This window comes from Lottia gigantea (genome assembly GCF_000327385.1).
Source record: "Lottia gigantea unplaced genomic scaffold LOTGIsca_19, whole genome shotgun sequence".
Classification (NCBI taxonomy): Eukaryota; Metazoa; Mollusca; class Gastropoda; family Lottiidae; genus Lottia; species Lottia gigantea.
The window spans coordinates 326755-350807 of record NW_008708358.1 but is presented as its reverse complement, the minus strand read 5'-3'; the positions used below and the strand labels follow the sequence as shown (position 1 = coordinate 350807).

Here is a 24053-nt window from a genome sequence, read left to right as displayed (position 1 = left end):
TAATTAAACCTACTTTTCTGCACATGATTGAGCCTTGCAAAGATTAAATGCTAAACCACCAGGTAGCAAACAAGCCTTTTACTTGTAAAGCAACCTTTTGATCATTGCGGTACCGTACTAAGGAATATTAACATATATTTGTTATAATAAAATATTTCCTTAACTCTTATTAGTCAATGTATCAAGAAATTGGGTAAAGATACATTTGATAAAGTTTATAATTATTTAAAGAGTGCTCGTAGTAAAAGTGGTAAAAATAAGACAAGCGAAGTCAATATTCAGAAAGGAATGTCTAAATTTGTTAAAAATGTGGATGACTGTTTTCTGGTGGAACAACTGTATTTTATAGAAAATGAAAATATATAAAATTTAGATTATATTTGAAGAATGGGTAAAATAATAGAGAATAATATTTTTAATGTTTGTATGTACAGAGAAGATTATGTGATATGTGCGATGTCTGGAATATCTTACAATTTATTGGTTTATATCTTCAAGATAATTACACAGGTATCCTTTAATATCATAATTCAAATTTGGAGCTCCACTTGAATGGTTGTTCTTGTGTTAATTGCAGGACATGTCTACTATTCATCACGTACCTGAAACCACTCTGCAATTGGGTTTGTTAACTGGAAATCCCTTAAAGAATATAACTTTAGTCACAGTTATCAGGAAGAATTTGTGTATTGTTAATTGCGTGAAAGTAAAATGCCATGTTAATCCGAAACATGAATCTTAGACTGAGTTTTTATGTATTTTGATTCAGAATGAACATAATGCTTGTTATATTTTTGTGTATGATGATTTTAATACTGCTGAACAGAGTGAATGATGATTGTTAGATTTTTAGTTCTGAGAATCGTGTATTATCTAGGTCTTTAGGTATATTTTCTTTGTACAATATCTCTATTAATTTTGACTATTAGGACTTTATATTTAGTTGATATTAGTAATAGCCTAAGGGTTGGCCTATTAGTATCTAATATTCCACTGAATCTATGTACACTTTCGAGGCCTTGTCTATAAATTTTACTGCTGTTAATGTGTCTAGATTATTTGTATTTTTGTTGGCATTTAGGCTAAACAGTAGTTTAGGATAGTTTCAATTCATCAGGATTTATTCCTTACAGATAAATGTGTATAATTAAATCTCTTGTTATTTGTACTAAACAAAGCACGACAGGCATCATTATTTATTCATAATTGAAGTATTTATTGTGATTCTGTGATATACAATGAAGTATTCATAACATACTAACATAACATTTTCAGAGTTGTAAGGATTTGCAAAATAATTCCGTCCATTTTTGCATTCCATTTATTTACAGAATATTTTTATTATCTTAAGCAAATATTCATTGTTTCTATTTATTCCTTTTATAGTTATACAAGCATAATCTAAACTGTTCATAAAATAGTTTGTATCTTATAATATCTTCATTTATAATTTAAACTTCAGATTGTTAGTTTCTCCAATTATGTTATTGAGCACAACTTTATATTATTGTTTCAAGTTTCAATTCATATATTTTCACCTTTTTAATGAATGATTATTTTAATGTCATGAATAAGATTGCTCAATAATCCCCATATATATACTAGGATAGAAATGCCCGTATGATCTAGCTAAATGCAGTGCCATGGTTAATTCAGTAATTTTACAGCTTAGGGAACTTTTCCAGCTTTCCTTAAATAACAACTGAATTACTGGACACAATTATATGGATAACAATTACTTTAATAAATAACTTGCTTTCGTCTTTATCAAGCAATGATGTTCAATGATGATAAAGACGAAAGCATCATCATCGAAACGTCGCATGTTATTTATTAAAGTAATCATAATGCATATCATTATTTTCTGTGGCTTGCTACACTCACCATGAAATTTTGAATCATACAAAAATGTTCTCCCATATTAGCTGTACAATTAAGAATTAAACATGGTGTTATACTGATTTATAATCTATATATCAGTGATATTGTCTCAAATTTTATCAATATTTAATTACATTATTTACAATACAACTGTACAGTGAGTGCTATAAATTTTATGTTGGAATTTACAAAAAAATAACAAGAACAAAACCATTTATTGGTCGAATAATAAATAAATAAGATAAATGAGTTTGAGTTGAGTTTTTTTAAAAAAATAACATTTTCTGTCCGTCACAAACTTTCTGCACAAATATTGCGTGTCTTGAAGGAATATATAATTATTAGTAATTGTACTGCTTCTCAGAATGAAAGAATTAGACTTATTATCTGAAATTTATCTGAATGACTACTGTGATAGCACTATTTCATTGTAAAAAGCCCCTACTGGTAGCTGACATAAAGTTAATTCAATCATTACTGCAAATAATTAGACGACTTTATCAATCTAAAATATATCCGGATGTAAGCTCCAGACTAGATCACAGTATGTGATAATTTATATTATCTTATAAGTCTCCTTTATAACCCCAAAAAATATGACAAAGACCTCAAAACTTTTGAGCACCAACTGTGAAGTGTCTTGAGGAAATTTAATTGTCAATTGGTTCTACTGATCACAAATTGGTCCACTACTTCCTTTTTATTGCTGTTGATATATTGAAACTTTAATTCTGTTGGAGATGGCTGCATCAAAACATAGCCTGTATAGAAGGTGGGGTCATCAAAAGCTCTCCATTCAACACCTGGTCTAAAAGAAGGATCATTCAGTTCAGGATTACCTGCAATAACAAATTATAGTACATGTATTGATAATGACCAGTGATAAATATTACTTTTGAAAAGTATATTCAATATTTGTTAAAACACACTGCACCATCAAAGGTCGTGAATTCTTTTCTTCGGTTCATTTCGGACAGAACGTTATTAGTCAAAAGTATTCTCATACAAGACCTGGGTAATATTTCGCCAATAGCCAATCCTCTTGATCCAAGCATCATCCCGGAATTGCCCTATTTACAACGTGAAATGATGACTTACTCAAGGTCACTTTAGCACATGATAAGAACCCACGATCACCATTAGTTCACTAAACCAAGCAACTATCACCATAAGACCATAGGAGGGAAAAAACTCACCTGCGGCTCCATCAACGATATAAACGGGTGCTTTAGGATTGATGTAATCTTTCTGTACAGCCTTTTCTTTGTATACTGGATACGATCGTTCATATTGATGATTGTGCCCATGAAACACTACGTCGACGTGTTGCTGATACAGAAGATCTTCAAGATCTGCTCTAAATACAGGAGCTTCATCAAGGCATCTTTCAGCACATATCAAGGAAGTACAATAGAGTGGTCGATGTCCATATACAATGATCCAAGGAACAGTTTCCCGATTTCCGTTTGCTTTCACTAGATCCTGTGCCATCCACGTATGTTGGGTTGAGTTCGGAGTCAGATCGTGTTCGGATGAATATGCCACAAAATGAATACCCATATAATCAAATGAATACCAGAAATTAGAGCCACTACCAGACGTTGGCATGGAGTAACCTAACCAGTTGAGATAAGCAGCAAATTGGAATTGTCTCTCGTGATTCCCGACAGTTGTCATATAAGGCACCAAAGATGTGGCTGGTTCTTGCATGTTCATGTAGCTCACCCAAATATAGCTGTTATTGCTTCCGTATTTGTCAGCGTAAGAAATATCCCCAACATGGACAATCAACTGAACATCATCATTTTTCACATGTCCAGCAATACTGGTAGCTGTGTCTGAACCTCGCTTTACCCCATGGTCTCCGATCACGGCTATCAGTGGTTCTGCTGGATCGAATATTGGATCGAATGGATTACTTAGTTTGGAAAACCTATTCATGGATTTAAACCTTAAAGACTTGCGACTGTTGGTGATGTTTGTAGACTGTAAAGTAAAGTTGTAAATTGGACTGAAGAAACCGTCTTGAGAATCACCGCATCTGTAGAACACCATTTCTTCAGTCAAAGCTCCAAGGTCCAGCAGAGCACTGTTCAGAGTCAGATCAAACATACCATCAGGATAACTGTATGCTTTACCATACGATTCTACACTTGTGTTACTAGGTTGATTTCCAAAATAGCACATTGGTTTGAAAGTTTTATTTTGAAATGGGGTTGGATTTAACCACGTGATTCTCATCTGATTAGTACCGGCAAGAGAGAGATGGACTCCTTGGACTGGACCAGATCCGATAAATATCTTCTCTTTGTATCTTAACGCTGTTGCTTCGGGCGAATACTCCTCACCTAGCCCATCTAATATACACCCTCCTCCTAAACCATACCCCGTATCTACCAGCAATATCAGTAGGAATAACTGTCTCGATTCCATGGTTTTTCTTCTTTGCTTTAGTCCTGTCGGTATTTTCAATAAGCTTACCTAGAATTGAAAATAAACCATAATCGTACAATTGTTCAAATATAGGGTTATGTCCTCCGTGGCTAATTATAACTTCCTTTTCGTATATTTCTATTCATTGTATAACCATAATCCTCGTTGGTTATTTTAGTTATATTTCTGCGTAATAATAGCTAAAAATCCGTGAGATGACACTTGGCTAATGGGAAATGACACATAAATTAGTTTCTTACACAGGTTATGAGTAATTTGTTTTCTTGGTGAAATATTTGACAATATTCGACAGTTAAAGCCTACCTGTGATTTGTAGTGTACCCAGAACTATCTGTACAACAGGTGACCGAGATAACATATTTATTATCAAATGAGATACGGTATGTAAGATAGAAAACACAACAAACAACCAATTTTAATATTCTGCTCCTCCTGAACATATTCAATATTACTTTAAACATATCTTGGAGGCCTAGTTATTATTCAAGGCTTTTTGGTTGAAAAAAACTCGAGAACAAAGACTGCTAAAATTTTAAAATTCTCGTTAAGGATTTCCAACTTGAAACTTATGGAAAAGTCGTTATGATATCTGTTCGGTCAACTTTAGGGAGGCGGTGTCAGTAAAGACATTCGGTTAATAACAATCCAACAAAAGTCAGAAATTTATTGGCGACATTTAGTGTGGTCTGATATACTTTCATTCTTATAAGAGTTAATTCCCCTAAATAGCTTTCTGGCAGAGGAGGTAAAAAGGATATTCTGACATGCGCAGAGCAGAAAATGGCGTTTTTGCCACATGAAAAAATTTAATAACTGATCATTTTGTCGAATGCAGATTTATTTCTCACCGAACTTGATAATCTGACGAATATAGAATGGCTCCAAGGAAAGAAGCTCAAAAGGCCACCGAGTGTGGTGACTCAAATATGGAGATTTTCTCAAAGGCACTCACTGCCGGCTCTGTTTGGGTGGAAAAGGTTTGTTTATATGTCATATTTTTGTTGAGGTAGTTCTACAAGACCCGTCGCCCGTCTCAGAAGGGCCGACGGGTCTTGAAGAAACAATTGTTTTTGTTTGCAGATTTTTTTTCTTAATTATTTGAGAGTCCAAAGCCCTATAAGTGAGCTTATATGAGCCTGTTCCACTTAGGCCCCCAATGGCCCCATCAATGCTTGAAAGTTGAACTAACTTGAAGAGTTGTACGAAGCAGGGTTGAAAATAGACTATTTTGTTATGATTCATCTAAAGGGTGTATTTTTTTTTTTTTATCATTTCAGGATGATTTTCTAGATGTAATATATTGGTTAAGACAGATACTCGGTGTTGTATTAGGGTTAATATGGGGAATTGTTGCAATGAAAGGCTTTTTAGGTTTAGCATTGTAAGTATTGAAATGCTGTACTGGTACTGAAAAGATCAATAAAACAGTTCTATGAATATTGTAATGTGGCCATAGACCAAGTTCTTATCATCATGCTTTTTTGTTTTATTTATTTTCCTTGTGATTTATTACTGCAGATAAATATGGAAAGTCGAATGATTTCCTGAAACTCGTGGATTTGCTGTGTTTTCTCCATTTCTTATTAGCCGTAATTCAGTAAAATAATGGTAATTCAGTAAAATAATGGTGATCTTTTCTTCCATTGCATATATGATGAGATTGGCAAAACTAAGGCTGCCATTATTGACAATGCATCAAAATAACTCATATTGACTGATTTTATCAGAGTGGAAAGGGAACTAACTCTTGCAAGATTAGAATTCAAAAGATGTTTATTATATTATTTTCAGATTCTTTTTAATAAATGTGGCTATAGTGTACCTGTATTATAGTACATTTCAAAATGTTGATGAAGAAGAATATGGTGGTTCCTCAGAAATCTTAAAGGAAGGGTTAATGACCTCGTTTTCCTCTTTTATGGTATGAATATACATTAAGTCTTTAGCATTTGCCCAATAGTCAACCACACAGCATCAAATTTCGATGTTCTTTATTCAGAAGATACTATTTGTCAAGGGTGATAGTTCTTATTTGATTACTCATTTGAGCACTAATCACATCAACTCAATGCCATAATTCAGACAGTGTGCCCACAAATATCTAATTTTCAGGCCACAATATAATCATATTTGTTTATATTTTTTTTCAGGTAGCATGGATAATTTTATACTCTGCCCTACATTCTGAATTATAGCATCAAAAGTTATCATTCTATTAGGAAAATCAATATTTGTAACTGTTAAATCATAAACTATGACCATATTTTTTCTGTACTATATTGAAAGAACATATGGTTCAGATTACTGTTATTAGCTGACAAAGATATACAATGAGAACAGACTAAATGGTGTAAAAGGAAATCTCACCAGTTTATGTTGGTGGTGTGTTGTGAATAATAATAAAATTCCATAATAAATAATGGCATATACTGGATATAACAGATATTGTTACAGTTATGAAATAAATAATATTTAAACTTTTGCATAAAAAAGATACAATGTTGTACAGTTAACAGCAGTTTGGAGGGGAAACTATCATAACCTAACAAGAAAGGAAAATCAGTATAGAGAATAAAGTGTAAAATAAAAAATTCAATTCAAATTATGTATCCACCATCTGGCATTATAATTGCATATTAAACATGTTTTAAATTTTTATATTGAATGAATGTACATGTATGTGATTTATTTTGAATGATTATTTAATATTAAATGCAACTAACATATTGTGTTGATAATTTATTTAAAGTTTTCCTTGATCCATTTTCTATATGAAAGGACAGCCTATATTTTCCCTTATTTTCCAAGGGTTTCAAATTTATCTCCCAGCATCAAATTATTTTGAAGGAATCAATTCAAAACAAATTAATATATGATTCATTAAAGGGACAGGTAAGCCATTTTTCGACCAATCATACTCAGAAATTGGAATTTTTTTTTATCTTTTAAAATGATCAACTCGTCAATTTAAGATACTCTATGATATAAAGAAAAGACATATATAGAAATAGTGAGTAAATTCCTTGTTTGAAGTATCTTTAAAGGAATTATGTGATATTCATACATTCTAGTACATTTGAAGACTATTTATATATATTCAAGCCTAAAATCAACCCCCAAAAATGGCACATCTGCGCCTTGATTTCAATCAGCCATTGGCTGAAACATATCCTTACGAAACACAGAATATCTGCCATATGTTTTTTATCTTAGATCTAGAAAAATATTAATATAAGATCTATATTTGTAAAGCCCTTTTGTTGCCTTTCTTGAAAATATATGCGTGAGATACACCAGAGTTAAATATCCCTAACAATAGGCCACAGTAAGAATTTGTGTTGCAATTAGGCAAAATAAGTTTTTATTTTGAATTATTGAGGCCTATAACATCTATAATAGATAAATCTTTACTATATATTCATAACAATATAAATTTTGAAAATAAAGGCACAATAGTGAAAAATAGCTGAGATAGAATTAATTTGAATAAATGATAGAAGACAAGACATTGAAAATCAAACTACATTTCATTATCTTAACCTGTTTTTACCATCACTGAATTCTTTACCCATCAAAACTACAGCCATTATTAGTCAGTTTCCAGCTAATCAAAATTCAAATTTAACACTGAGATCTGCGATAAAATAACTTAAGACATAAAAGACACCAATTATAAATCAAGCGTGAAGTAAGGAGAATGCCACACCAGAATGTTTTTATTTTATTGTAGATGAACAAGATGTTGAATTTCTATTATGAAAAGTGGACTGGTAAAAGAAAATATGTCATTTTTTCCACATAGGTAAAAGCTTGAAGGCTATTTATCAAGTAATGGATAACATATTTTCTTCTCTACGTGTCTTTTAAGCACAGTTGATCTTGTAAATCCCTTACCACAATTTGAACACATGAACTTTTTTTCCCCTGTATGAGTTAACATGTGAGTATTGAGATGACCAACAAATGCAAAAGCATGATTGCAAACCTTGCAAATAAATTTTTTCTCTCCACTATGTATTATCATATGCCTGAGGTAGCCAGTTCTAGTGGTGAGAACAGCTTCACAACCTGGTTCTGTGCACACATAACTTTTCCCACCCCAGTGTTTCTTCATATGAGCGTTCAGTTGAAATCGAGCTATAAAAGACTTATCACACTGGTCACATTGGTAGGGCCTTGTGTCAGCATGTAGTCTCTCATGGAAGTTCATATTTCTCCTGTGTTTAAATTTCTTATTGCAATCTGGATAGCTACATACAAATTCTTCATGTTCACTTTCATGATTTTTCATATGTGCCAACACAGATCTCCTAGACTTGAGAATTTTCAAGCAAAGAGAACATTCATACACCTGTATTGGTTCTGCTTGATTGTGATCATGAAGTGTTTCTCTCGTTTTATGACTTGCTTTACAGGTAGGGCAATGGTAAGGTTTTTCTGAACACTGTGATTGAGTATCTGAATCGAGATCTGAATATGATAAAAACTGTTTATTGCATTGAGCACAGGTGTTCATGACATTTCCACATTTCCACTTTGAATTCTTTATGGTAGATTTATCACCAGAATGCATGACACCATTCACTTTCATATCTTCAACACTGTGGGTGTTCATATGCTTATTTAAAGCTGCAGTGTCCCAGAAAAAACTTCCACAGTCACTACACTCAAATTTATGTGTAACATCATGTAAATAATCATATGTTATTTTCATGCTATTCATCACTTTAAGAAATTCCATCTCATTTTTAATACAGATTCTAGTCACTTCACAATTACTTAAATTCTTGTTTATTATGTTTTCATCATCTTCAAGGAAAACAATCGTTTCATTTGCTTTTTCCTTGGAGGTTTCATCCTTTCCTTTGACTGCATTTGAAAGTTTTGCAAATTTGATTGTTCCACGAGTGGGATGTTGGATGTGGAATACCTGAATGTTGTCCCCCAGTCTAAGAGACGGTACAGGGATAGAGATATGTTCTGATTGTCTGTCAGCACTGTCCTTGTCAGTGATCACTAACTCAACTGAACATTCATCAGAAATATCAGCTTCATTAGTTTCTAGAGCTTCATTTTTGATATAAACTGTAGTCAGAGTGTTAGATTCCAATGAATTTTCATTATTGGTATAATTTACATGATCTTTCCAAAGGTCCTCTCTATCTTCATTCATAAATTGGTCTGAAGAACTTTGCTGACCTTCTTCTAGGGCTTGCTCCTTAATGCAATGAACAGGCTGGATTTCTAGGGTTTCTAGTCCATTATCTGAACTTACAGTACTGGATAAAACTACTTGTTCTTTAGTCATCGGATCATAAATACAAATCTGTTGACCGTTTGTAATCATTGGTAGATTTTGAATTAAGTTTGGATCCTGAAGAAAAGATGAAATACTTGATTCTGGATTTAAAGTACCAGTAACAGTATCGTCATAAGAGCTCAATATCTGGTCTGGTGGCCGTTCATCTGCAGACTCTGTTTTAATATCCACAGAATCAATTACATTTGGAAATTGAATGGAATGGAGTAGTGGAATGGTATTTGCTTCATCTTGATTTACTGGTTTCTGATCCACAGAATTTTCATCTTGACCTACGAATGATATTGGTAGTTGCCCCAAATCATGGTCTTCTCTCACTTCAATGTCAGGTATACTAAACTGTTTGGACATAACTTTTTGTAAAACTTCAGTACTTCCTTTTTCAATAAGTAACGATGGCATTTCTTTTATATCTTCATTAGTATTCACAAGAATTTTTTCGATGGCTCCATTAATTTTTTCATTAATTTTAATGTTAACTCGTTTGAAAATTTTAGGTTCCCACTTAATTCCTAAATGGACCTGTAGAATGTGGATCTTTGCAGTTGACATTTTCGTATTCACATGGTCCAGGCATAATCGGCACTTATATTTCTCAATGGTAAAGTGGCTTCGGACATGACTATTATAATGACTAGCAAAAGCAAACTCTTTATTACATTTCAGACACACATAAGGCTTTACTCCTGTATGAAGGAACAAATGACGCTGAAGACCTGTTTTAGTGGAAAACGCTTTATCGCATCCTTCTTCAGTGCATGCGAATGGTCTTTTTCCCGTATGATGCCTCATATGTTCAACCAATTTCGACTTAGTTAAGCAGTTTTTATTACATATTGTACAGGTGGTTTTTTCATTTGATTTAGAATGGTGTAAACTTTGGTGAGATGTAAGAGCACGTTTGGTTTTAAAAATTTTATCACACCCTTTCGCAGGACAGGTTTGTAGAAAGTCATTATTGTGTTTATGCATATGATCAATAAGTGATTTTTTTAGTTTATATGATTTAGAACACAATTCACAGTTAAATGTAGGTCTATTCTGTGTATGATGTTTAAGTATATGCTTTCTCAGCACTGAATTAGTAATAAATCCAGCACCACAAGTTTCACAAGAAAAGTTCTTTTCTCCAGTATGAGTTCTTCCATGAACAATTAACTCATATCTTCTTCTGAAAGCCTTTGAACATTTTTGACACTGGAAGTCTTTTCCTTCTCCTGAATGAATTTGAACGTGGTAATATAAATTACTTCTACGTTTAAATGTTTTACCACAATCCGGACACTGGAAATCTCTGGCGCTAGAATGAACCGCCAAGTGACTTGTTAATTGAGACTGTTTTGAAAAAGTTTTAAGGCAAGATGGACACTTTATCTTTTTACTAACATATTTGGCATATTCTGGATGAGTTAGTAAGTGTGAATTTCGACTAACAACAGTATGGAATAGTTTTACACAAGATGGTATACAGCATTTCACATTTTTCTTTTTTGAATGAGTCATAAGATGTATTCTTAAACTGTATTTTCTTGAGAACTCCTTTCCACAAATATCACATGTGAACATTTTGTATTTAGGAGACAAGTGTAACTAATAGATCCTCAATATCAAAGTGAGACCATTCAATGACATCTAGGATCAGTTTTGATTACCGAGACACTTTAAAGAACCTCTGATAACTTATTCATCGCTTGTAGCACTGTAGGCTAGTTACTGAGAATGCATTTCGGTATCTGTTGTTTGGTAGGGTAGTTTGTCCTACTATTGAAAACTGCTGAGTAGAGTCAGTGTCAGTGAGACGTGAGTAGCCATAGTTGGCTTTACACATTGACTTTACCCTCCGTTCTTGCAACTTCTAAAGTCGGTTTTGTGCCCAACACATCGACTCTAACGTTACTCAAAATCTATCATTGCACCTTGTATGATGTCATCCGCCTCAATTAATTTAAATGATACAGGGCAGAAGTTCGTAAACCTAAGAACCTAAGAGTTAACTTTCTCCACTATACTTTTTACTCTCTAAATGGGTGAGTTACTTTAAGTATCGATCAAAGAATTATTTCCGGCAAATAACTTTGACAGAGAAATAGTACGGTTGACCCTTTAGCTATAATTCCAAAAATGAAACTGTTCCACAATAACATAGTCTTCATTGCTCGATGAAAACAGTTCAGAACTTTGTAAAACAAGATATTGATTTAAAGCTAGCTTCTTATAAATTTTTATTTTGACATCCTGGCGTACGAATATTACAGCTGTCATTTACATCAAGATGGCTGCCTTCAGACGACGTGTCGTTTATAATTTTCTTCTATTCATGCTTTTTGGCTTTGTAAATTTTTGTGATGGACGAATTGCAGGTACCTTAGAAAAGGATACACTTACGGAAAAGCGTGCACCCCCTGTAAATAATATAAATAACATTGGTCTATTAAACAAAGATAATATGGGCATGAAAAACCTGAACAGCAGAAATAGGCCTAATGAAGCTGGGAATGGCTATGGTGCCAAGGATTTTACAAGTTTTAAATTTAATCCAAACGCTCAACAAGTCATCAAGAAGGGAGGTGCCGGGAGAAGGAAAGGTGTGCATCAGATGAAAATAAGTGAAATGCCTGAATGTCAAGAAGATGTTCAAAAATATTGTCACACCAAACAAAACAACTTCGCTATTCTTGATTGTTTGCAGAGTGACTTGCAGGTAGGTCCAATGTGTAACTGGTTCACAAAAAGTAATTGGTTAAATTAAATAAATTGAAATATATTGTAATCTTTAGTGGCAACGCCAAGAATCTTTTAAGAGTCTATCATGATTGTGATATTCTTTATAACTGTAACTAAGCTTTGGTTTCAATAAGATTCTTTTTTATTTGCCCCACATTATTTAAAAATTCTTCATCAACTTTTCATTTTAGATGGAGCAATCTGTTTCAGTACCATGCCAACATGTAAGTAGTACAGTTTTCTTAAGTTAAAAGATTGCAGGTACATTGAAAGGAAGATCTCTGCTGGTTAGACAATATGGTCTGAAGTAGCATCAACATTATTAAGCCAATATTTTTTTAAAAATACATATTGTAAACAGACACACCTTTTTTCTTGCATTAAGATAGTATTAAGTGTCTCACTTATGCTATTTAAATAGTTGCAATTTGTTGAATGGAAATAGTTATTTTCTCGTTATTTTATTTCTCTTCGACATAGTTGACTCATAATATAATCTCTTCTGTGTTATTTTTTGTAGGTTCTATGGGTGTATAAGAGAAACCTCACTATGGATAGTCGATTTGATTTAGCCAGTAAAGAAGTTTGTGATTCAGACATAAATAAAGTAAATATTTTATTTGAAGTTTTGTGTATAATCATTACAGTAACTGGAGTTATGCTGTGCTCATAATTCTAGCCATATCTTTTTTTTTTAATTTTCCTCTTTTTTAGTTGAACCTTGTCAGTAAATCCTGACTTAAAATTAGAAATATAAACAATATTATGGAAAATTACTACCTACTATTTATATTTGGAAATCTTATGTTTCAGATAGATGAATGTAGAGAATTAAAGAATGGTGCAGAAACAGGATTTGTTATACCATGTTTAATAGAAAATATTGAAAATGTTACTGCTAAAACTTGTCAACAATATTTAGCCAAGATGGCTACCATAGTATTCAGTGATTATCGTTTAGTTCATAAATTTGTTGGTCATTGTAAAAATGATATTGAAAAGTACCATTGTGGAAGACTGGATTCTGGTTTTGAAAATGAAGTAAGTGCAAAATCTTTACTGACCTTGGGCCTTAATCTTGACAATTTATCTTGATGATGATTGATGATGATGTTCAGTCATCTGATTGGTCAATCACCAAATAAATTTATTTTGAATTTAGTTTCATTATCAATTCAGTGCTTTACATATTAAAGGGAAAAAACTCAAGATTGTCTATCTTGGAAGTCATATCTTGGCCTGAAGAAGCATTGTTTATTTGAAAAAATTTGTCTCATTAAAATTGAAAGCAGAGGAAAGATTTTTGACTTTTAATTTTTGTATAATATGGATCCCGGTATCTTTATTTGTCACTTGTTGACAGGTCTTTCAGATATTAAATCCTCATCAGGACAAATAGTCTTGCATGTTAACTTACTTGAGTCCTATGTCAAAGTGATCTAACTCAGAGTTTGTATACAAATCTAAATGAAAGGGGATTATGTATTGAATTCAGACCTCTTTGCGTGACACAGTTTGTTAGTCTTTTCATATTTTCATAATAATCTCCATTCTTGGTGATTTTTAGTCATGTTATGATGTAGTTGAAAGATGGCGGCCTAAGATTTTTTTTTATTTATATATGTTTCAGGCGATGCACAATCAAGGAAAGACAATTGACTGTTTAGCCAAACATATGTCTAGAAAAAGTGATGCTTTAGAAAAACCATGCAAAAAGCAATTGCTTCGTACATTAGAATTGCAGTCAGATGATTTTCATCTGGATAGAAAATTATATTATGCTTGTCACGAAGACCGAGAACATTTCTGTAAGGATATAATTTCTGGTGGAGGCAAAATTTATGATTGTTTATATTTACACTTATCCAGTAAAGAAATGAGCACTAAGGTAATTTTTTTGCTTACTTTTATTCTATGAAAATATTTTCTTGTCATGTTAATTGGTTGCACCGTGCATAATGATTTGCTTTACCAGCTGATAAACTTAGTACTAGCTGTTTGTTATCACATCAGCCCATTATTCAGATGGAAATGTTGACATTTGTTGAAATTGCCCAGGTCTTTCCTTGGTCCATCTGTCTGTTCAAATTTGGTAAAATTTAGTTATTGCACTTGACTTAATGAAAATGTTTAGAACTTGTTCAGAAGACGACCATAAAAACAATAAACTAAGCTCCATCAGTGACTTCCAAATTCCTTCAAGTTTTGATATATTATTACAGTGCAGAGAAAGGCTAGAATTACGTCAGAGGCTAATAGCAGAAGATGTTAAAATTGATAAAATATTTTACATAGCATGTCGCGATGATATTGAGAAAAATGATTGTTCGGGAACAGAGAGCAGTAACCATGATCTAAAACGAGCTACCATATTACTGTGTTTAGAAACTGCAGTAAAAAAAGGTAAGAAGATATCAAAATGGTTTGACATGTTGTTGGCAAAAAAAAGTCAAAAACACAAACCGAATTATTGCTTACACTGATCAGAGGACAAGCAGGACTCTACATCTGGCTTAGGAATGATGAACAATTTTGAAACTGAGCTACCTCTGTGAAATTTCCTTAAATCTGTTTGTCAAAATATGAGATGCAAAATTTGAAGAATTTTTTTTGTATTCTGAATATAGAAAAAAATGAATTGATCTCTTAAAGTAATTTATTTTGATCTGTTTTAGATGTACATGTTAAAAGTGATTGTATTGAGGAAATGAAGCAAGTTAGAAGTAATATTATGGAAGATTTTAATATTAACCCTGACATACTGGTTGGTTGTAAAAATGAAATAGATGAGCATTGTTCGGACAGAGGAATCAATGGTCAAACTATACATTGTTTGATGTCTCTAGCTAATGTAAAAAATAATGCCAACAATCAGGAACTCATGGGAACAGAGTGCAAAGCTGCAGTAAGTTATTTTTGAATTCCATATTTCTTTTATCTTATGTCAAAGATCTAAAATGTACAATAATCTTTCCAAATTACTTTCTTCTGCTTTTTTCACTAAATATTAACACCAAAATAGTTGTAAACAGTGCTTTAACCCTGTGCCAGCGCCTCTTAATGGGTTTTCAATATCGCTTGGTGCAGTGATATCCATCATTGTCTTGAATCTCTTTGTGTTGTTATGATACAATGTTTTATTTGTAGTTACGAACACTGATTGAAGAAGCTGATGTAGCCAGTGATATCAGTATAGATAAAGCAATATTAAAAGCGTGTAAACCAGTAATAAAAACACTATGTAGTGATGAAGAGGATGATGGAAGGTAAATCAGTGTGTATTTTGTGTGTGCTACTCCTTAGATTTATTTGAATTGAAAAGTTGCTAAAATTAAAGGAAGTAGTAGTATCATTATCTAGAATAACTATCTTATTTATCATATTTTCTGTCTACTTCAAATACCCTTCAAAGATTAAATTGAATTATTGTTTACAGTATCATGAATTGTTTAATGGAAAATATAGATGATGATGAAATGACCAATAAATGTGAAGAGAGATTGATAGAAATACAGTATTTCATTGTTCGAGATTTCAGGTAGGCCTAGGAATTTTAAAATATCTACTTTTACTGGGCAGTATCAGTCTTTGTTCACATTTTATATGAATTAGCTTTCTGGAATTTTTGGCCTGTTTTTCAGTTATCTATTGATATCAAAGCACTCAGTATAGAAAGGAACACAGATTAGTGATGATAAGCTAAATGTATGCAAGACAAATACTACATTGAAGTAAACCATAAGCTAGTGTAAACTAAAACTACATATGTCATGTCATTTTTAATTGTTGGACAATGTGCATGACTGTGCATTATATTAAAGCTACCTTTGTTATACAATAATAAAATATTTTCACTGTTAAAATAGTGCTCAATACATCAATTGTTGATAAGGGGTGAAAGCTGACACGGGGATGACTCTAGGAATCACTGTATATGAAGAATAATTTATCACAATTTTATGGATAAGATTTACTATATTTTTTTTTCGTTGGAATATGGGTAATTTTTTCCTGGTTTTTACACTGGTTTCATTTTTGTTTTTAAGTTTTAGAATATCACGTAAATATTATTTTCCGCTTGGGACAAAGCTTTTTTTCTCTTGAAATATTCAACACACTTATTTTTCAATCAATTTTCTGAATTACAGATTAGATAGTCATTTATTTAAAGCATGTAGAAAGGATGCCAAGAAATTTTGTAACTTTGATGTCAACTGGTTTGATCCCAAAAATGCCGGCCCTGAACCCAATCCCATGGTTTTACCCTGCTTATATCGTCATATAAAAGAACATCATAAATCAGAAAACAACCAGGTACCTTTTATTTCTGATCAAATGTCCAACATTTTTCTTTGAATTTAATTCGTCTCTTTGGAAATTATATTTTATAAATGATTTCCAATGAGGAGAATTTTAAGGAGGTATCTGTTTCTATCAATAATATATATACTATTATAGAGAGAGTTGACTATTGATTATTTGGCAATAATTTTTGTAGGTATTTAAATTCAAACAGAAATGTTGGGCTTTTGTTTATTTTCCTTTGTAATTTCTTTCCTTTCCTTCAAATAAACTTTATAGCTGCTGGTAATTAAGGTTGGGTATTTGTAAATATAAATAATGTGGTATGATGTATAAAGGGAGATAAATGAACTCATAAACTAAATAAATAGACATCTATTTCCCTTAAATCCCAGTTGTGTTTGTCAAATTCATTATCAAAAATAAGTTACTGGGTTGAATCAAATATTTTACTATTTAAGATTAGATGCTAAACTGTATAGAAAATGTCGTAAGTTTGCCAAGAAGTATTGTAAGATGCCAGGAACTTGGTGGGTTTCATCTAACGAACATCCACAAAAACCTAAAATTATATTTGCCTGTTTATATCGTAAATTACAACAGAAAAAGATCAAGGTTTGAAAATTGAAATCCTTGAAATTTACTGGTCTTAGAATTACCAATGGGTCCCTAGTTTCAAACTGTTTTCCATGATTTCTTAGTTATCCAGATAATTTCTTTACCTTGTTGATTGTCTTTGGTGTTTACTCAGATATTTCTTTATTTTACTACAATACACCACCCTCTTATATCTCATTTATAAATATAAATTATAAAGTCCTTACTTTATGGTAAAGTCAAGTTTATGTTAATCCAGGGATAGAAAGTAGAATTGGTTGGAATGAGACTGTAGTAGTAGTGATTCAATTCAAATGTTAATTTATTTCCTAGGTTTAATCTGCTATTTCAGTATTTAGTTCAACAGCTAAGACTCACTAATATTTATTTATTTTTTTTATAAAATAATGTTAACTAATCATATTGTTTAGATAAAGAGATTATAGATTTCAAGGGCCCAAGCTTCTCAGAACTTAAAGCAAATTTAATAAATTGACATTTTTTCGTTTCAAAATCCTTAACTATGACAAATATTGAAACAGGGATGTGAACTTTTTATAGGTAACACGAGGATGTAGACATGAAGTTCGTAGAGTAATGAGAGAGAGAGCTAAAAGTGTTGATTTAGCTCCAGAGATTGAAGAAAGCTGTCTAAAAGATCTGGGTAGACTTTGTTCTGATAAAGCTGATTTGGAACATGGAGAGGTAAGGCTTATTTTCTCTTTTATGTGTTTTGAAATGTAACTTTTGACTTAGACATAGCTTATGCATTATTGTAGGAAAAAAACCTCAAGCGACACATTTTGAAGGTATACTATCCTTAGGTTATTTTGTGTAGAATAAAACCAAGGAAATTGTGTTCTGTAATTTAATTATTGTAAGAGCCAGTGTAGATCACACTGAGACTCTAGGTAACAACAGACTTTAGTTTCTGGTTAAAGAATAACTGACTTATCCTGTTTTATTATCCCAATCTACAATTTGGGCTGTTCCCTAGCTTTAGTTTATTCTTCACAGTTCATACACCCAGTTAGAGCCTTATAATCAGTTAATTTGGAAATGTGGATATATTGCAGTAACCCCTGTCCTTCATCGGTCCATCTCTCCAAATTTCTTTTAATGACGATAGAAGTTGCAGTTTTTATACGATATTGATGCAACTTCATATGTGTTTGTAGGAAATGGTATGTCTACAAGATAACTATGATGAAATACAAAATGAAGAATGTAAAAAACAGATAGGGGAATTAACAGAAGATGAAGATGAAGATTATACAATTGACACTAAAATTATGAAAGCTTGTACTCCAATGATTAAAAACTTCTGCAATGTAAGTTGATCCTTTTTATATTGATCTATACTGTTGTGACATGTTGTAGAGATCACATTGACAGCGCCAACTTTTAAACTACAAAAATTTTACTTTATATGATCTAACTTACTTAGAACCTATCTCTAGCTGTCAGTCAAATGTCACGTGATTTCGAAATTCTTATTCATTAATTTTCCACTTACTCAGCCAGTGCTGATTGGATGAAAAAGTGGGTTAGGTTCAAAGTATAAATAGAATTTCATGTAATTGTAGGTGTGCTATTTTTTAAATGCACTGGCTATTTGTACCGTCACACTGCATAATTTATTGGTTTTTTTTTGTATCTTTTCCGTACTGTTGTTAGCAGCGAATGGAATTGCTTCTGTTCATGGGCAATGGACTGTCTCTGTGATACTTGAAGCCATTTTGATTGTCAAGAATGCCATTAAGGGTTAATTAGAGATGGTCATATGTTGTACCATCACGATGGGACTAACCACAGAACTTTTTTGAATGATCATTTCCTTTAAAAAATTCACAATTTGTGTCATAAAGTGAAATGTTAAAGCAATCAATTGTATTATGTTGATGGATTTAATTCTAGAATTTATTAGAGCAAGATTCTGAACCAGCAGATGTTTTAGAATGTTTGATTGAACATAAACAGAATTCAAAGATGGATTCAAAATGTGCAGCTGGAATTGAACATCATCAACTTGTAAGTTAGAATATTCTAATCGTAGTGGACATTATTGAATATTTTGATACGAGGCATTTTATATCTTATCAAAGGACAATATAGTAGTCATAAAATAATAACAGTTAATATTTGATTCATAGTGATAAGATAACTACCATAGGGACCATTCTTTGCTTGTTGGAACTTTCAAATTAAAATCAAATGGTATTGTATTTCCAAATTCATATCAAATGGTATTGTATTTCCAAATTCATATCGTATTGTATCTTGCCTCATTGCACACTGTTGGGCATTACCTGTCTTCATTAGCCCAATCTGATGTCAAAAGATACGAGTTACACTCGATTGCATTGTATTTTCTAGATAAATGGAGGCCCTTGATGGTAAATTTTGATAACACTATTACAATAATAACATTTCTTTTTTAGATATCATTAAAACATTTCAAATTCAATCATAAATTTAAAGAGTCCTGTCAGGCTGATGTCAAAAAATATTGTGAAAGGAAAAAAACAAAGTAAGTAACTATTCTTTGAAAACTCAAATACAAAAAGATAGCTTCTTTAAACAAATGTTCCTTACTTATCTTGAAGTGTAGACATGAGAATAAATTCTACTTTAGTAGGGACACAGACTGAAAATAGGTCAGTTGTCTGAAGATCGCATAGCATGAAACTCTGAGTAACAACATGTTTTTTATGGTTCTGTTTTTCTATACCGCTCTTCAATTGATGTATTGAGCACTGTTCCCTTCTTGAGTAAGTGAAGTTTCACATGCTTGCACACTATATTCAGAATTATATGGTATATGTATTTCCAGATTTGAAGTTGTAAGCTGTCTGAGTGAACATGTCAGAAATGATACATTATTTGATAAAACTCAACGTATTAGTAAAAAATGCCGTAAACAGTTGAGAGTGGAGTTATTACAAAGGGTAAATAATTTGAATTTGATAATCAACTCTTTTGACATAATAATACTTTTTGTTGTTATTACATGTAAATTGTTATTATCACATGTAAATTATTATTATTATTACTACACGTAAATTGTTATTATTACACAAAAATTGTTACTATATTGTTATTATTACATGTAAATTGTTACTACATTGTTATTATTACACTAAATTGTTACTATATTATTATATGTAAATTGTTATTATTATATTACATGTAAATTGTTATTATTATTGTTGTTATTACATGTAAATTATTATTATTCTAGGAAGAGAGTATAACACTAGATCCTGTCCTCAGTGAAAAATGTAAAAGTGATGTTTTAAATTTCTGTAAAGATGTGCAGGCTGGAAATTCTGAGGTATAGTAAAATTTATTTGATTGTTATAGCAATTTAAAACTTGATTACCCCAACTGACATACAGATTTAATATTTTGCAAATAGTGAGCACTCTCACAGTTAAACTTATTGAACATCTCGAAAATGGGTCAAGAATTTCTTTAATCAATTTACCCAATACATTGTGAAGTCCATGCCCTATTTTTAACAAATTTTTCAATAATCCAATGTCTTGGTGATTTGAGTTGATTTTGTTATCTATGATTTTCGTTTGCTTTCATTTCCAATCACAGTTGTTTCTTTTTTCAGGTTATCAAATGTTTAAAACGGCACCAACAACAATTATCAGATTCATGTCATAAAATAATGTTTAAAAGACAGGTATGATCTAAACACTAACATGATAAAACTGAGTTTTGAAAGATATATAAAAGTGTGATAATACTGGTCAACTGCACTGTTTACAGAATCACATTTTGCTTATAATTAATGATGAGCTCTCTGTGGTCTGAGAATAAGTTCTTAATTTTATTGTAAAGTATGAGTTATATTAGTTATATAAATTTGTTGAAGAGAAACAAGTAAGTTATATTGTATATTGTAGAGAGATCAGTTTGCTATTGCTGATTATGGTTTAGCTACAGCCTGTAAAAGAATGATTGAGGTTTGTTCATATTTTGCTTTTCTGTGAGTTTGCATAATAGAGACAATCTAGCCTCAGTTCTATGTCCCCCTTTGATACGCCTTTGTCAAGCAACTGGGCAGTGGCGTGTTTTCGAGAATAAGTGTTCGCTTTGGTCTTAATCTAAGATTTATCAGGAACTTAATTTTGTTGGAAACTAGAGCTTGATTTAATAAATTTGCACAACTGAGACTGTACAATGTCATATATAAAATACGATGAAAAGAAAATGAGAAAAATTTGTGGAAAAATGAACTTTTTTTTCCAAAAATATTCTGTTAATATACTGTATGACTGTATTATTTTTAATCCATAATATCTAGTCTTACATTATTGGCTCTAAGTTTGAACACCTTTCTTTCAGGAACATTGTGCAGATAAAGAAACTGAAGTTGATATATTAGAATGTTTAAAAAGATCTAAAAATGATGCTAATTTTGATAATACTTGTCGTACAGTAATATTGAGAAGACAAATATCTCAAAGTAAAGGTAAATATAATTTTATACTGAAGAATTTTCCTTGATGGTGATAAACAAGTCAACATATTTAACTCAAATAAATGGAAGTTTAAACAAACCGGACCATGTGAAATTTCATGCTTGTTACATCAAGTACAAAGTGACCTCAGTACATCCAATTTATCTAGTGTTTTTGTGGGCTCATACTCAAGATACTACATGCCCGAACACTTTGTCTTTGGTGGCTTGATATTTCTTGATATTATCTCAAACATTCTATTTATCATAATAATGCTTTTAAATACCTAATCTCAAAATTAAAAATTATTTACATTTAATTTTCAGATTATAGACTCAATCCACAACTGAGTAAAATGTGTCAAAATGACATTCCTAAATTTTGTAGAAGTATTTTAGATAGTGCTAAAAATGATGAGGCATTAGAAGGAAAAGTCATAAACTGTTTAAAACATCAATATGCTATCAAGGTAAAAAGATATATTAGTTTCGTCAAAAACATTAATTTAAACAACATAATTTGGTAGATAATGCTTGTAAATCCTACAATGAAACAGTTGGATTATTCAGATTGCTCTTTTTGAAGATTTCACACTGATATTGATATCCATTAAAAACTATTAATTATTCAAAAATAATTTGAAATTTTTTCAGCGTTTATCTAAAGAATGTGCATATGAAGTAGGGGATAGAGTGAAAGAGGCAGCATCTGATATCAGAATGGCACCACAATTAACAATCATATGCAAATCAGAGGTAAGTTACAGACTAGCAGTTTTAATTGTTACATCATTATATGGATTATTCTTAAGGAATACAAAATATAAATTCTGGTGTTACAGAAACTTGAAAATTTATCACATCACAAAAATGTTGAAAATGCCATTGAAGCCAAAGGTACTTGTACTAATGATTGGCAGATATTGAAAACACACCAGTAGGCTTTGTTTCAGTCTTCCCAGACAATGCCTATAAAGCTCCTATGTTGTATAAATAATAAATTAACACTGGGAATTATACTTTCAGATATTAAAACACTGTACAGATGAAAAATTATCACCTGGTATTGGTAAAATAAATCAGGAAGCTTCACCAGGTCAAATACAAGAATGTTTAAAGAAAAATCTGTTAGATAGAAAACTATCTGATAAAGCCTGTATGAAGGTTAGTGTTTTTGTCTAACCTGTGTGTCTGTCACTAACTGCCAAAAGATCTAAGTTGGTCAGTGGAGACTAGAAAAAAAATGATGTACTACGAGATCTTTGTTTGGAACTTTACTTTCTATCCTTTAAATTGTAGGAAGTGGCATATTTAATAGAAGAAGGACAGATAGATGTCAATGTAGATCCTTTATTAAATGATGCCTGTCAACTAGATATTGTACAGTTTTGTCGCAATGTAGAGATTGGTGAAGGAAAAAGTAAGTTGTTTGTCTTGCTGATAGAGCTCCATAATAATACAGTGGTCACCTGCTGCCAATTTGTTTATTTATTCAAGCCCATTAATTAAAAGTCATTTAGTGACGACAATATGAGCTTAATGCTTTCTTACAGAACTGTTTTATTCACATTGGTGCTCTTGTGAAGTCATTTATTGTATATTTTTCAGTAATGTCATGTTTGCTGTCAGCATTAGAAGATAGTCCAACCAAATTACATCCCAAATGTCATAAATTATTATCAAATAGAAAACAAATGTGGGAATATGCTGCTCAGGTAATTTTATTTTATTTGATTGGTCCATATATAGACAGCATTTAGTTGAGAAGGCTGTTTTTTTTTTTTTCTGATTTCTGAAAATGTGGGAGCATTCAACTTGTTGCGCACCAATCAAAAGTTTTACTGTGTTGTATTTACTTTCTAAACTTGTCTATACGCATTATAAAACTTGATTGATCGTAATGGAAGTTCAATGGTTATTTTAATTTTTCTAGGTTGCACCTCCTGAATCATTTCAAGAAGTTTATGAATCTATAACACAATCTCCTGCTAAAACCTACTTTCTGGGAGTATTGGCAGCAGTGGTGGCATTAATATTTATTATTGGTATTTCGTGCGGGCGTGTGACGAAAAGGGTGAGGGCAGAGTTGAAAAATAGATAAGTGAAGTGAACAATTGAATGAATGAAAAAGAATGAATGAGGAATAAAAGTTATGTAGAGTTTGAAAGAAGATTTGTATAAAATATTTTATTTTTTAAACTGGTCCTGTTCAATTTATTTTATATCTAAAGTAGCCCTTGAACCATAACGATCACCAGTTACGTGTGGCTGCAAATAAGAATAGCGGTCTTAAGTTTCAAA

At 31.7% G+C, this 24053-nt stretch overlaps 4 protein-coding genes across 4 annotated transcripts; 2 read left to right on the top strand and 2 right to left on the bottom strand.

Annotated features, from left to right (window-relative positions):
* Window positions 1-2081: 2081 nt before the first annotated feature.
* On the bottom strand, window positions 2082-4351 carry LOTGIDRAFT_231325 (hypothetical protein). Its single transcript, XM_009052663.1, has 2 exons — window positions 3078-4351; window positions 2082-2720 (listed from the first exon to the last, which is right to left on the bottom strand). Exons 1-2 carry the CDS (start codon window positions 4312-4314, stop codon window positions 2539-2541), a joined length of 1419 nt encoding a protein of 472 aa, XP_009050911.1. The 5' UTR covers window positions 4315-4351; the 3' UTR covers window positions 2082-2538.
* Window positions 4352-5113: 762 nt separating this feature from the next.
* LOTGIDRAFT_213830 (hypothetical protein) lies at window positions 5114-7076 on the top strand. The gene is made up of 4 exons (XM_009052662.1): window positions 5114-5312; window positions 5613-5716; window positions 6127-6256; window positions 6486-7076. The coding sequence occupies exons 1-4, from the start codon at window positions 5211-5213 to the stop codon at window positions 6528-6530; spliced, it is 381 nt and encodes a 126-aa protein (XP_009050910.1). The 5' UTR covers window positions 5114-5210; the 3' UTR covers window positions 6531-7076.
* Window positions 7077-7681: 605 nt separating this feature from the next.
* On the bottom strand, window positions 7682-11681 carry LOTGIDRAFT_187276 (hypothetical protein). The gene is made up of 4 exons (XM_009052661.1): window positions 11135-11681; window positions 10733-11029; window positions 10206-10465; window positions 7682-8549 (listed from the first exon to the last, which is right to left on the bottom strand). The coding sequence occupies exons 1-4, from the start codon at window positions 11219-11221 to the stop codon at window positions 8153-8155; spliced, it is 1041 nt and encodes a 346-aa protein (XP_009050909.1). The 5' UTR covers window positions 11222-11681; the 3' UTR covers window positions 7682-8152.
* A 426-nt stretch (window positions 11682-12107) lies between these two features.
* Window positions 12108-23853, top strand: LOTGIDRAFT_114272 (hypothetical protein; the record flags this gene model as incomplete). The annotated part of the gene is made up of 25 exons (XM_009052660.1): window positions 12108-12356; window positions 12571-12603; window positions 12900-12986; window positions 13193-13420; window positions 14010-14267; window positions 14602-14801; window positions 15071-15284; window positions 15527-15645; window positions 15816-15917; window positions 17143-17296; window positions 17840-17983; window positions 18457-18609; window positions 19196-19309; window positions 19720-19808; window positions 20112-20226; window positions 20520-20612; window positions 20901-20972; window positions 21196-21255; window positions 21638-21764; window positions 22080-22222; window positions 22407-22526; window positions 22836-22916; window positions 23052-23172; window positions 23361-23467; window positions 23686-23853. The coding sequence occupies 25 exons, from the start codon at window positions 12108-12110 to the stop codon at window positions 23851-23853; spliced, it is 3351 nt and encodes a 1116-aa protein (XP_009050908.1).
* Window positions 23854-24053: the final 200 nt, after the last annotated feature.

Bases quoted from the DNA above. Each gene is read 5' to 3' on its own strand.
- LOTGIDRAFT_231325 (XM_009052663.1), bottom strand. From the start codon at position 4,314: ATGGAATCGAGACAGTTATTCCTACTGATATTGCTGGTAGATACGGGG. The intron at 2,721-3,077 runs GTGAGTTTTTTC...TTGTTATTGCAG, and splicing joins TATCGTTGATGGAGCCGCAG to GTAATCCTGAACTGAATGAT.
- LOTGIDRAFT_213830 (XM_009052662.1), top strand. From the start codon at position 5,211: ATGGCTCCAAGGAAAGAAGCTCAAAAGGCCACCGAGTGTGGTGACTCA. The intron at 5,313-5,612 runs GTTTGTTTATAT...TTATCATTTCAG, and splicing joins GCTCTGTTTGGGTGGAAAAG to GATGATTTTCTAGATGTAAT. The intron at 6,257-6,485 runs GTATGAATATAC...ATTTTTTTTCAG, and splicing joins CCTCGTTTTCCTCTTTTATG to GTAGCATGGATAATTTTATA.
- LOTGIDRAFT_187276 (XM_009052661.1), bottom strand. From the start codon at position 11,221: ATGTTCACATGTGATATTTGTGGAAAGGAGTTCTCAAGAAAATACAGT. The intron at 10,466-10,732 runs GTGCTGAGAAAG...TGCTTAACTAAG, and splicing joins CTGGATTTATTACTAATTCA to TCGAAATTGGTTGAACATAT. The intron at 8,550-10,205 runs GTCAACTGCAAA...TAAACACAGGAG, and splicing joins GACCATGTGAATACGAAAAT to AAATATGAACTTCCATGAGA.